This window comes from Lissotriton helveticus, chromosome 2_1 (assembly GCF_964261635.1).
Source record: "Lissotriton helveticus chromosome 2_1, aLisHel1.1, whole genome shotgun sequence".
Taxonomy (NCBI): domain Eukaryota; kingdom Metazoa; phylum Chordata; class Amphibia; order Caudata; family Salamandridae; genus Lissotriton; species Lissotriton helveticus.
The window spans coordinates 75,763,907-75,778,526 of record NC_136059.1 but is presented as its reverse complement, the minus strand read 5'-3'; the positions used below and the strand labels follow the sequence as shown (position 1 = coordinate 75,778,526).

General features: G+C 43.7%; 1 protein-coding gene across 2 annotated transcripts in view; it reads right to left on the bottom strand.

Moving 5' to 3' along the window:
* Positions 1-4,702: 4,702 nt before the first annotated feature.
* The window catches only part of SFXN5 (sideroflexin 5), a 1,158,373-nt gene continuing 1,148,455 nt past the window's right edge, over positions 4,703-14,620 (bottom strand). Inside the window, exons 14-15 of one of the 2 annotated variants that reach the window (XR_013606958.1) lie at positions 13,205-13,364; positions 4,703-5,054 (exon numbers count right to left, since the gene is read on the bottom strand). Coding sequence is in view for 1 of the 2 variants with exons in the window: in XM_078674489.1 (XP_078530615.1) it covers positions 13,287-13,364 (78 nt within the window). In the remaining variant the exon portion in view is untranslated. Of the gene's footprint in view, positions 13,365-14,620 lie in introns of both variants that reach the window. The other variant, XM_078674489.1, reaches the window with a different exon arrangement.

The following is a 14,620-nucleotide window of genomic DNA, read 5'->3' as shown; positions in this document are numbered from 1 at the left end:
GTGTAGATGGAGCGACATCTTGAAATATGGCACAGGAGAAATTCTGGAAGGAAGTAGAGTCCTTGGTCCTGGCCGCCTGCAAGACCGCCTCTTTAACTTTATGAGTGGAATTTCGCCAGAACGTCCGGAGGCTTCCGTCGGTCACCCCACGGTGGGGGGCCCACTCTGTGCACCCTGTCGAGTTTTATTTTAAGCACTGTGGGGTTTAGGTTCTCCACAAAGAGGCCTTCCATAAAAGCTTCCAGGTCGGGCCCCTCCGCGCCCTCTTCTAGGTCTTTAACGCGAATGTTCTCCCGCCGAGCGCGATTTTCCAGGTCTTCGGTCTTCAGTTGCGTTTGTTGGAGTTGTTCCTTCAAAGAGCGGACATCTTCCTGGCACTCACCCAACGCTTGCTTGTGTTCTTGGTGGTGTGATTCTAGATCAAGAACTCTGGTGCCCACAGAGTCTACATCACGTTGAAGAGAGGCCATGCGTTCTGAGATGTCTGATCGCAGTTGGTCAATGGAGGATTTTATGTCCTGGCCCAGCTCATTACGCAACTCCGACTTGAAGTCCTTAAGCCTGGACTGGAGATCCGCCTTGGATAGGGCCATGGCTGTCTTCTCCGAGGTGCCCCTTAGAGCCGGTCGAGTGTCAGCAGCAGCAAAAAAGTCCGATACCCTGCCAGTCCCTTTGTTTGTGCCTTTCTTCGGAGGCATAAGGAATCGGGCTATCACCGTCCCGCCGTCTCAGAGCTTGCCAGGGAAACTAAGTATTTCCAGTGTGGGGCCAGGGGCAAAGAGCAGCTATATACAGTCCTCCAGTAGTGGTATAGGTCTTCCCGGCCGTCCCGCTACCCTTAGTGCCAGCCTGTGCTTCTTCACTCCTTCGTGAGAGCTCGAGGAGGAGAGCCCGGTAGGTGCCTGAGTGCCCGGTCCTAATGTCAGGGGCCCTCTCAAGATTCTTCACCTTGCAGGCGCTATCAGGCAATGCTGCGGTCTGCTCCTCCGCCACCCCTCAGTGTTGCTGCTGCTCGTGGTTCACCAGGAGCTTCCCTCCATATTCGATCTGTATCCAGGCCATGCTCGAGGCCACTGGAGTGTAGTAGAACCCCTCGGGGCCCGTCGCTATCTCACGGCGTACCCGCAGCCGCCATTTTAAAGTCAGGCAGTCGGGTCTGCTGCCTCCGGGGTGCATAGAGGACCGGTAGTTGTCGGCAGACCGTCAGGACTCACCCCTCAGACCTCCGCTGCCTCATCAGACCCATCGCTCCCTTCAGGCGGTCGCTTCTCTCGGCAGCCGCGCTGGGTCACGCCCCAGCCGCCATCTTGCGTCCAGAGCCCCGCGCCAACCAGAAACTTGGAGGAGAAACAGAGCGCCCGGGGCTCTGAGAGCTGCTCAAAAAATCACCGCCGTGTGCCTCAGTAGTTCCGCCGCCCGTGGGTGATCCGTGGAGTCCACTCACATCTCGTTCTCAGGCAGAACTACTCGCCGAGTGCCGCGCGGACCGGGAGCCGAAGCAGGTCACGTCAGCTCGGCCATCTTGCCCCGCCACGCCCCCTGATCTTTAGTTTTGACTTGCTTGCTCATCTGTGCACAACCCGCTTCTTTTCTTTTCCATGAAAAGTAGGGCACTGCCCCATACGCCCATATATCCCAGCCGCCCCTTGGTGACGTACAGGAAGTGCAGCAATTCATCTAGACCTAGCAGCGCCAGTTACGATCTATCGGTCACATCACTCCATCTTCCAGTCAGCCAGTCATTAATTACCAGGAGCTGTGAAGCCAAACAGCATAGCTGTACATCTGCTACCTCCATCTCACTATCATGTGTCGAATGACGGCACTTATCCCTGGCGATGCATTGGGCCCGCCCACTCCATAAGAAGGGTCGGATTACCGCTGTAAGGTTGGCAAACCAAGCATTAGGAATTGGGAATGGAAAATTTTGCACCATGTTTAGGAATCGCGGCTGCCCCATCATTTTGAATAAAGCACTTTGCCCTAGAATATGATGTGGAAGCCATGAGCACCTTGTCTGATCCCTCTTTGTCCTATGGAGAAGAGGCGTGAGATTAAGACTCCATGCCAACTCTGGGACCACAAACACATAGATTGATAGGGATGGTTGTTTGCCAGTCCACCGAAGCCCCGTCACCCTTTCAGTGGCACCGGAGTGATGTATGCCAGTTTGTGAGTAGGCTCGAAGCATCCTCAAAGAGTTATAAGATCTGTAGGATTCGGATGACAGTCACACCAAGTTTGGACAGGTAAATGGAGGACATCATCCGCTTATAGGCCAATTCTATCTTCCATCCCATCCTCCCCGCACCAGCCCTGAACCTGGGCTTTCCATTTGATGATCCTGGAGTTCAATCTCTAATGCGAGTAGGCAGGGCACAGCACACGCATGATACAGGTTTGCCCATAATTAAAAATCAGCACCATGGATCCAGATATCATTGCATTGGGCACTCAGGGCAGGGGTGCACATCGGTCACCATGGAAGGGGCTTTTCCATCTCAACAGCTTTTATCTCAACAATTAACGCCTGCAAGTCAAGGATTGTAGCTACTCGTATGATTACCAGAGAAAATTAGGCTGTCTCCCCCACCAGCCCTTTGTCAGGTGACGTGGCAAATACACTGACTTCTTGTATGTCTAAATTAGAAATTTCTATCATTGTATTGTGGGTAAATGAATCCCCATCATCACCATAATCACCAAAAGCTGGTTGACTTTAGTCATCGTCCAATCTGAAAAAATGTTGGACTGCTGGAAGGGTGACTCCTAAGTAAAGGTCAAACTAAAAAAGGTACAGGTGTGTTATAGCTGTTTTGGTGTGCGACCAAAGTTAAGGCTGGGGCAGATTCAGTTCACAGGACAATAGGATTGGCATCCTCCAGGATTGATGGCATTGGTGCCAGCACTGACATAGCAGGAACTGCCATTGAACTAGGGCTACACATGGAGTGCTAGATATGGAGTTGGCTTTGGTGTCAGAGCTGAACCAAAAAAGGGTTTAAGGGACACAGAGTATGAAGGGCATACCCACCGTTGGCATCATGACTCCACAGGAGCATGGTGCTGAAAGGAGCCCCAGAAGGAGTCAGTAGAGTGCCACAGATTTGCAACATAGCTTCCTTGAACTGCTCCATCTGTTGCAGCATCGCTGACCGCCTCATTAATTCAGTGTGCATTGGGATCCGTTCCCATGCAGGGGATCAGGAGAGGGACCGAGAAGCATCTTGATGTCCTCGTGACTTCTCAGAAGGAGAGTGGTAAGGCTGGACCAAGGTCTGCTTGGACTTCTTATATTTCTTTATGGACATGACTTCCAAGAACACTTGGCTGAGATGAATACATTTTTAACTTCCTTCTCAAAGTTTTTATCAAAATCTTTTTGAATTGTGGATATTGTTAGTCATTATTGCCCTCACACTTTATTACTGTTTTATCCTTTTTACTTGATTTTAAATTGAGTACACACATAGAAATGCTGCATCTTAGCGATTTCCTCAGTGTTTACAATTCTCATTACGTGATACTTGACCATTTGAACCTGGTGTACTAAATATCTACTTTTACTTGTGTTAACTGTATCACGGTCTCCACTGCTAAGGAAGAATATGTGTGTATCTTTTATGGTTTTACAACCGAAATAAAGATTATGATGAATACATGTCAAGGGAGCGACCTTGAGAAAAGGAATTGGTCTGCACTCTCGACTTTGAGAGGGAGTGAGAATTTTGCTACTTTCTGTGGTGTTCGGTGAATTTAGAGCTTTTCCTTACGATCCCGAATTGCCTTCCAGTGCATAAGGACACACTAAGAACACGATATGCCCAAAGTCAAACATTAAAGACACACCTAGTGGAGCTCTATCAGACATCTGCTTGCAACAGTCCCTCCATAGATTAAAACTTGCAACTCTAGGAGTAGACATGTTCCCTTGCACACTGGAGAATAATTTCAAGAAAAAAGTTGCCAACTGATGAGAAAATGTTAAGAGCTAGATCTTGATCTGCATACAAAGGCACAAAAAGAAAGGAACTGAGGCCAGTGTGCCTGGGTGGTGGTTATATGCTCCTCCAGCTGTCACTTCCAAGGCAGAACAGCGTTTACACAGAGCCGGTGATCGGTGCCACCTACCCACATGCAGAGGCTAAGTTAAAAAAAACGTACGGGTCCAGTCTGGTGCCTGGGAGGAATCTGTGAATAGAAATATCCATCAGAAAAAATTGTTATTTTCACAATGTGCTGGGAGGGAGAGATATGCCCATTCTGCTTAACAGCAACTATCTTTATAGTCATAATTATCTCTCTGGCAAGACCATCTGCTGGTCTGCGTGCTTCTTAAAGCATCACTTTGTACAAGGCATGCCTGCTAAAGATGCCCAAAAAAATGCACTTGGAATAGTCAGGGTCCTCTTCTTGTATTATGTTATTAACAAAGGTCTTATGTACCAACACAGTAAATCTATTTGGCCAGATCTGGAGAGCGACTCCCTTCCTGAATGTAGGAGTTAATTATCCACTTGTGAGGTTAAAATCCTAATTCTTAAAGCGATGCACCAAACCATTATAAGTGTTAAGAACTTAGAGTCAAAATACAATGAGAGCCCACCATCTTTTTCAACCACATACTTCAGATTGTAAGCAGCACAGCTGAAGTATGATCATCATGCACCATTTTTTTAAAGAAAGAAAATGGACAAACCTGGTAAGTGAAATTAATTTTTATTACATTTGTTATTTATTGGTTGTGCATAAAGAATTACAACAGGCTAGATAAGTAAGCCTTTACATCAGGTAAAAAGACTGTGTGCATTTCAGACCTGCCATTCGTTAGAGGTATATGTGCTTGTAAATTTGCAATTTAAAACTGCTGGAAGACAAGTGCATTTGACGGAGGGCAGTAGATTTCCTTTTATTCTTTATTCTATGACTTGATGTTCACTACCACAGTGCAGCCAAAACCATAGTACCATATTAGGAGGATATAACTGGCAAAAGTGTAGGTGTCTACTCTCTGAATTGTTTGATAGTCATTCTTCACGCCTGCTCATTGCCACCTGGAAACCAAACGTATGATGCTCAAGTTATTCACATGGCCACATGCAATAAACACACACTCAATTCATTCAAGTTAACTGAATTTGGTTATCATTTACCTAGTCTCTGGTTTTCCAGAAAATTGGGCCTAGATCTGGAATTTGTGGGTCAATAATGAAACTCTGATACATTAAGAACAAAATCCATATAACATTTTGTCTATTGCCTTAGTGCTTAATCTGAATTGTCAAACATATTATCCACTGGGTGCTTACTTCCCTCTTTCAACTTCATAACATTATAGAATGTACAATTTGAAAGTATTTGGAATATAAAAAAGGGGTATCCTGGAAGACTCTTAATACTGATATTTCACAGAGAGAATAAAAAACATTATCGGATTAGCAAAGCAAAAAATAAAAACAAGCAGCTCTGCCGAATGGTAATCCTCTTCTTATCTTGGACAACAGAGCTAGTGCTGACTGAGCACATGTACCCAAAATATAATGCTCACACCAAGAACTCTTACATCTTCTAATTTCTAACCCATTCGTTTCCCTAAACGTGGTGAGTGTTTTTAAATACATGTATCTTGGTCTTTTAGTGATACGCCTTTCCACATTGTGTTCATGTTAAAAGACTCCTAATGCATTATTCACAATTATTCACAAAAAGAAAAAGTTCAAAGAATTACATGTCCATTTATTCAGACCAGAACATTTTGCAGAATTATGCCGTCATACCCAACCTCTCTACTCAGATCAAAATCGAGCAGTGTTTGTGTGATGGGTGAAGTGAAGATCAAGCTGCTACCACCTGACAAACATCAGATATGAACACTGCTCTCAAGAGTGCAGAAGGTTGGGTATTTTGTGAGCTGACCTGTAATACATTGTAATACACAACAAACCCCACCTTGAAATCTTTAGCTTCTTTGTTGTTTTACACTAGCTATCATCAGAAGATACTAAGAACTGATCATCCTTCTAGTTCTTGAATCCTTCTACACTGAAACTCAGAGGTTTCAGGATAGTCCCATGAGGAGAAGAAATTCAAAGCTTTGTCTACAAAGTGTGTGTTTGAGTATAGCTGCCGTGAGATAATAAAGCCCTTTTACTCTTAACGTAATGCAAGGGGGGTGAGGGGAGGTTGCAACGATTCTTGAAGCTGATATTTCAGCCAACATTTTATAAGCACACTTTAAAAGAGTAACTGGATCCAATGGATCCATCATTTTCTTTGATGCATAAAAGGCTTTTGACCTCCTAAGCTAGGAATGTCTGTTTAAGGTTTTACAAGCGATGGGTGTTAACTCCCAGTTTACAAAGAATATCACCTCACTGTGTGAGATGGCCACAGCATCTTTAGCGTGAATAGTAGGGCATTGTAAGGGTTTAAGACTTACTGGTGGCACCAAACACGGTTGACAAAGGTCCCCAATCCTGTTTCCTCTTTTTATGGAACCATTGGTAATTATTCAAAGAACTAATACTTCTATCACACCTGCTCTACCTGGAACCCCTAGATTAAAACTATATGCTAATGATTTAGTGCTACTTCTGTATGCAGAAAAATCCAGTACTGAAACTGCATTTGTGGTTATTGCTCAATGCACTGCTCTTGGGGCATAGTATTAAAAAGCCCCAAAACCGAGGTCTTACTATTCATCACCATTCCACAGGCTATTCCTTGCTTTTTAATCCACAATTATGGGAATTGGGGTATTGGAGACTTATGCAGAATTGTATGATTTTGGATATGCTCTCTTACTGAGGAAGATGACATCTTTGTTGAAAAGATGGGCATTGTTGCCTACTCCCTTACTTAGAAAGATGAAATCTTTGTTGAAAAGATGGGCATTGTGGCCTACTCCCTTACTTAGAAAGATGAAATCTTTGTTGAAAAGATGGGCATTGTTGCCTACTCCCTTACTTAGAAAGATGAAATCTTTGTTGAACAGATGGGTATTGCTGCAACTCCCCTTACTGAGAAAGATGAAAGATGAAATCTTTGTTAAAGAGATGGGCATTGCAGCCTCTTGCTATTACTGACAGAATCTCACTCATAAAAACAAGAATTCTCCCTCTTTTTCCTTTCTCCTTTACTATGTAGTCTATATGATTTTTTTTCAAGAAGACATAAGCATTAGTTGGTGGTTTTATATGGAGAAGATTTCAACCAAGAATAGGTTTGAAAAAAATTAACAAGGAAGTATGACCCTTCCGGTCTTTAGCGCTTACAATCTAGCTCCTCGCTTAATGAGGAACAACAAATATAATAATGAGTAGTCTCTAAATTCTTTTGACAATTTCTTTTTGATCTGATTTATAGGAGATAAATATACCCATCTATCCGAGAAACAACAAATATTACGCAATCTGCAATTAGTTTGCTATCAAACTCGTCAATCGCAGCTATGTAGACAACTACATATTCCATTCATGCATGCTGAGACTTTCTTAAGCACAGTCTGTACCAGTTTATTCCCAATGAGATGAACAGATGGCAAACCTTGATCTGGAGGAAAAATGGGGATTAATTAATTAATTAATGGGAATTTAATTACAGGTGAAAACGTTAGTTCTAAAATGTAGTCATACCGGTTTGTTTAAATTCCCATATTGCCAGATTAGGAGTCTTATTCATAATTCCTTCCCATGGAAACTGAAAATTCCAGGGCCATTTTAGAAATGATATTAGTGGATATTACTCTGCATGAAGGGATCGTACAATGGGCTAAAAATGCATGAATAGTAAAATAAAAACACCAATGTCTTTTTTTTTACAAAGTATTCAAAAAATGGAAGAAAGACACTGCTATCAAGGCCGCACCAATTTTCTACACTGTGCTTGGCTGCAACATGGCCTGCCTGATGAAGAAATGCCATCCATAGCAACAATTATAGTTGTCACCTCCAGTAGATTATATGCAGTATCAATTGCTTCAGGCTCCAAACAACACAGACGATGCTAAAATAAACACATCAACAAAGAAACAAAGTGTTGATCAAACAATAAGCTGGGATGTCCATGTCTAAAAAGGCTCCTCACATAAGAGATTCTGCCAGTCTTCTCACCACAGGAGTGTCTTGCAAAGTTTGGTTCAAATTCTACAGGGTCAAATAATCTGTCTGGGGACTGGTCTCCTTGGTTCTAATGCTGCACTGCAAGGACTTCATTCATTGCCTGTAACTGCTCAGTCCTTAAATCTCAGAAAGGAAATGGCTCTACAATATGAAACGGGGCAAAATGGCGGCATCATTTCTCAAATATGATCTATTTCTTTGAGGAGTGGTGGTGCCTTCTCGTCTGCTCTGTCCAAGGCCGCTACTATGGAACGAGCATGCTGGAAAGAAGGTAGTGAAGATGTTTCTGCTTTTAGCAAAAAGTCCAGTTCATGGAAGACTGCAAGTACTTTGAAGATTCTCTACAGCATTTCTGAGTGTCACTGACTTTAGAAGCCAATGATTTAGATGAGAGAACACGAGGCCTAATTAATCTGTTGAGCTGTACTGCCGCTTCAGCCACTAGTTTCGTAAACACCTTGGGCACAGACATGGATGCTGAAGGGTAGAGCTATAAACTGAACATGTTACCCTCCTATTATGAATCCTAGCAATTTCCTTAGGTGAGGACAGAATTATAGAAAAACTTGCCTTAAAGTTCCAGATGTCACAGAATCTACACCCGAATGACCATATTAAACTTCTCCTTTTCAAAAAAGCAGAAGTCTAAAGTAGGCCATAGTACATCTCCCATCTTTGGAACCAGGAAGTGCCTGAAAATGATGCAGGGCCCTTCCCGCTGATTTAAGAGCGGCTCAGCGAAGAAGTTGGTCGACCAGGAGGAAGTGTCTATGATCCAGATAAATCCAGATCAAAAGCCAAGAACAGTTTTACCGCTGTTTTGCCTTTAGAGAACGTACGTAGAATGGACCCGCTTCAAGGTCTCAGATGTTATGTAACTCTTCTTAATGTTTATTAGTATGTGGCTCTACTGTAGGTGAGGTTTTTACAGTACTCATTGCAGTCATTTCTATAAAACTGCTTTAGAAGTGTAAGGATCTTTTGACACCAGTCGTGATATGCCATCATTTATAGGGCATAAATGTAATTTTAGATCCAGAGCTCCTACAGTATTACAAAATATGGGGCTGTTTTAGAGGTTTTGTATTCCAAAACACGTGGCAACATTAAAATACCTCCTTAAAGAATTTTCCTACTGAAACAGAGGTAGCGGGAAGAAAGATCTGAAGCAGGGATATCTGACGTATGGGGATTGATTGGGGGGTGATCCACGAGAGTGGTTCATCAAGTTTAAGAAAAGAAAGATGCGTACAAACCACACTTCCTGTGGGATCCTGCTTCGTGCTAATGCGATCGCGCTAATGAGACTTCACACTTCGAAAAATTGAAAACTAACATAATAATTCGTCCCGGGATAGACTGGAATTGCTGTCAGCAGGCCATGAAAAACTTCTACATCGAGTGTGTGAAGACATTCGTTAAACCATGGGCCCTGGAGTAAGACGTCAGTGACCACTACAGGATTTTAAAACACCCTGATGTTCAAGAGAATCGCTTAAATGAAATCTAAGGATAGGGAATGTAGCTTCTTGGTTCAGTTGGAGAGGAATGGAAACCAAGCATCTGTGCCCACATGCCTGATGATACAGCTGCCGTATGTGTGCTAGTGTGTGTGCGCACTTCCTCTGATCGGTGTCTTCTTGGGTCTTGTTATGTGGACCATCCTGGGACGTGGGCAGCGGAACCAAGGCGTGCCAGAGATCGCTCAGAGAGCGCTTCTTTAGGATCAGAGGAGATTACTCAACATTGTCATCATGACCAAAGGTTTGCTTGCTGAAAAGAGATTTCTTGATACTGTCCTTCTTTAGTAGTAAGAAGACACTTTGTGTCCTTAATTCTTGGAAAGGGAGATTTGAGCATGTAACAGGCCTTGACATTTTATTTTTGGCAGTTTTGCATAGCGCAAACAAAAACAGAGTGTAGAACTCTGTTTGTGTTTGACTGATTTTAGAACTCTGCTTTTGCTTGTGCTGTGTTATTAACCAGTCAAAAATTAAATGCTAAGGGCCAGATGTAAGTAATTCCGATTTACCTACTCTTAAATACCGACTCATACCGAATCGGTGTTTAAGAGTAGGTAAATCGGAAGGAGGCAGATGTAGGTAATTCTCATATTTCAATTACCGATTCTGTAAGAGTCGGTATTTACCGATTCTGTAAATACCGAATCTGTATTTCACATTGATTCCTATGGGCCTTGAAGCCCATAGGAATCAATGGGAAATACAGATTCGGTATTTACAGAATCAGTAAATACCAAATCCTGCAAGGGTGCAGGGGGTGTCACTTTGACACCCTCTAGCACCCCAACTACAGGCTTGTGTGCCATGTGGCACACATACATGCCCTAAGGGCATGTCTGTGTGTCACATTGCACAGGTGTGCATGCACACCTGAATTCGGTATTTTACCACCCAATAGGATTGGGTGGTAAAATACCGACTCTTAAGGGCCTGTGGCACTCTCAGGAGTGTCATCTACATATGGATTTACCGAATCGGTAAATATACCGATTCGGTATTTTACCGATTCTGTAAATTTACTGATTCGGTAAATTTACAGAATCCGTAAAATATAGGCCCCCTGCATCAGAAAACCCAAATACCGGTCGGTAACGGCCGAATTCGGCCATTAGCGACCGGTATTAGGGCTCCTACATCTGGCCCTAAATGTCTGTTATCATACATACCAATAGACCCGATTCAGTCATATTGCCTCTGCTTCAGTATAAGTCAGTAGGGAAAATACATTCTCCAGACTATTTCTTTTCAATCTCCCACTTGTCTGCCCTAACGTGTTGTCATGTATACTGAAGCTAGCTGCAAAACAACGGGGTGCTCTACAAGATCTAGCCTTACAATGAGTGTGCAGAGGGACAAGCACTCCTTCTGCGGAAGGGATAGAGTTCATAGTTACAATATGGCGAAAGAAGAGTGGTAAATGCAGAGGGATCCTGAATGAGTACTAAGAAAGGGGGTAGTCGGGATTACAAGTTGGAGACACACGGTGGGGTGGCAGAATAGGAAGCGGATGAGGCATGAGGTTAACAACAGGAGGAGGGATAGAGGTGTGCGGGCAGGACTGCAGGGAGAGGGGTATATCTCTTGGTGGTCCAGCAGCAGGGTGGTACACTGCTACGAGGTTGTGCAAAGCTGATCTGGGATAAAGTTCCTGATTCTTGGCACGTAGCAGTCGCAGATTTGCTTATGTCCATCCAATGGGCATGTGTCTTCATTTGTGATTTTATGTCACTGCTTTGCTCTTTTTAAGCCACCTGAGGTGGGTGCACCATGATGGCTGGCTTGCATGTTTTGGTTCCCATATTTATTTATTTAGAAGTTTCATAAAGTGTGCAGCTACCCGTTGTACTTTCCCAACGCTAACACATCAGGTCAGAATCCAATTTAGCACTTCAGAAAAGCCATGTCTTCAGCTGCCTACGGAAGACTGTCAATGAAGGACAGATGGCCTCCCTGTTACCATAGGTTACAAGGAGGCCAAATGACAGAATTAGCTCTCTTCACCACAACTACAACCATGCAAGAGGAGCTCTTCTCCTTAAGTTCATGTGTTTACATTTAAGGGAAGGGTAGAGATTGGATAAGGTAGCAGATACCTGTGTCTCTTAATGCCGGAATTAAAAATCCTGCTAAGATGACACAGCTGACCTTGGACTATGTATCTTCAGTTCCTTTTTCAAGTAAAGCAAGTTGGTGCCTAGGAGAGGATGCTGCAGGCAGGGAAAACGGTACAAAGCAAGAACTAGTAATGCTCAAACGCGAATAGGGCTAGTAGGCCAAATCAACAATGATCTAAAGTATCCAAAAGATCAATACGGTGAGGACCCTGAAGTCAGCATTGGAACAGCCCTGGACAATACTACACAGCAAGAGAGCTAGAAGGAGGCAGCTCTTGTAGACCTTCCTGTCTGCCACTAAGATTCAAACCATAATTAATTGATAATATACAGTGCAGTCATTAAACTCTCCTTTTTCACGTGCGGGGAAGAGTTAAGAAACCGGACCAAGGCTCACAGAGGACAATGAAAAATCCTCATATTTCTAGCAGAAATCATAAATTTGTTGGAGAATATTCCATCATACAATACTTGTGGTGGAGGAAATTACACCAGTGGATTCTCCTCTGCATTTAGCAGCTCCCCCAAGAATCAGAGGCGTTTCCTTTATTATCCACAGTACAAGCGACCCCTTAAAATATGCAATATGTGGCCATTAGATCATTTGCTTTGCCATGAAACATGGCTTTGCATGTGCTTACACATCCAAGTTAAAATGTTGCTTTTCAGTAAACAGAGTCAATACGCAGGTGAAAGGATCTTTTAGGCGTGAATGAAAACACCAGGCGGGTGTGGCTGCAGTCGTATTGTCAATTGCCCCTGTGAGATCTTATGATTTCCCCTATGATCACCCAGGCGTTCCTGTCACTTTGGGAGACTCCATGAGACCATCTGGCTAATGGCATGAGGTCTGCTACACCAACTGGAAGGTCCCAGGCTGGTAACAAAACTTTAAAGGGCGAGGACCAGCAAAGAGGCATCGGTCCTCATGGACTATTTATGTTAACGCGCATGAATCACGCTCAGGTCTGACAATTAGCTCTAATTACTAGTGCAAGATAAACGTCATCAGTATAGTGCTCTAACTAAACCCCTGTCCCTACCTCTTTCCTTGTGTGTGCTACAGACACCTTGTACAACATCCATTTTTAGAATTAAAGTCTACCAAGGTCTCCTTTTTAGTGAATCAAAATCACACCCCCAACTAATCCCTTCTGCATTCAGTAAACCGGCAGACAGCCATATCAGGCTTTCCTGGTGATTTAATTAATCGCCCTCCCCCTTTTCCATGCAATGTTCCCACTCAGGGTGTTATGTTTTCATTCTATTCTCTAGAAACTGCTCCAACCCCACTGTGCTGTTTTGTTTTAGCAATGAAACATGTTAATGCATTCTCCGCTCTCTACTTCAGTGAGGTGGCAATTCTGGGAAGTGTTAACGCATCTCTCCAGCTGTCAGTACTGGTAAGGCAATGCTAACATGACACCCCTCGCGATTTGTATTCAACCTTCAAAACCAGCCCCACCCAGTGGTACACTGGGTGAGAAGCCCCCGTCGGTCGGCGTCAGCGCAGTCAAAGAACTGGCTTCTTATAATCCTTTGTTGTAGACGACGGTCATGCTGGTGGTAGCCGCCGCGATCTCTGGTTCCAGTCGCGAAGTCTCAATCTGCGTAGAAGAACAAACAATAATTAAACATGTTCAGAATCGTTGGGCTGGCTGGTGTGATCAGTTCTTACAAGATGGCGTTCACAAGACTGTCAATCAGGCTTCAAGATTAGGTATGACAAATTGCTGATCGCTGACTGCTAATCCTGACAGCTCAAGTGTCTATGGGTTGGTTGCGTCAAGAGGTAGTTGCTCAACACTTGTGAAACGTGGATGCCTCTGGGCATCACCAATGACAGTCTATGAGCATGGGGTAATAAATTATACACATATGCTGACCACCAAAACCGCCACCAAGACAACCTGCCCTTCCCCCACAGACTAAGCATGGGTATAAAGTATACACAAACCCAGTATACACACATGTCCCACAACCACCACACGCTTCCCCCTTCCCCAGAGCCCGGGACTGGAAAAAAGTATCCACAAACCCAAACCAGAACAGAGCATGCAGTGTAAAATATGTATACTAACACCTCCAAAATCACCACACTCTCCACTTCCCCAAGAACTAGGGGCAATATGTATCAAAAACGAGTTTTGCAATTCTCTAATTGCGATTTGTAGCGAATCGCAATTAGCGAATCGCAAAATGCAATGTATGTAGGATTTGCTAAAAATGTTGCGAATCCTACATGTTCCTTATTTGCGAATTGCAAATTGAGATTCGCAATTAAGGAATACCTTCCTATTCATTCCTATGGGCTAGGAAACCCATAGGAATGAATGGGAAGACATTCTCAATTTGCGATTACCAATTAGAGAATCGCAAATTGAGAATGCAATTTCAAGGTTTCAAGGGTGCCAAAAGGACTCCCTGTTGCACCCCTGAAATATGCATGTGTGCACATTTTGCGCACATACATGCCCTAAGGGCATAGAATCGCAAATGTTGCCATTCTCTATTTTGCGATGGCCTTTTGGGATGATACCTCCCAAAAGGCTTTATCCAATTCGCAAATGGGCCGATTCTGTGAATCTGCCCATTTTGCAAACGGGAAAAAGGCTTGATACATATGGCCCTAAGTATGGATAAAAAGTAACTACAAACCCAAAGCTTAACACCGGTGAAAACTATCCACAACCCACCAGAACAAGCACGGGTGGCAAAATATATACGGTCGTGACCAAAACCACTACCTCAACATTCACACTCTCTAACCTATGACCAGGCATAGGTAAAAAGTACGGAGAAAAAAGTGAATAAACTGACATTCCCGACCACTGCTACCACATTCCCCCACCAAAGAGAAGGC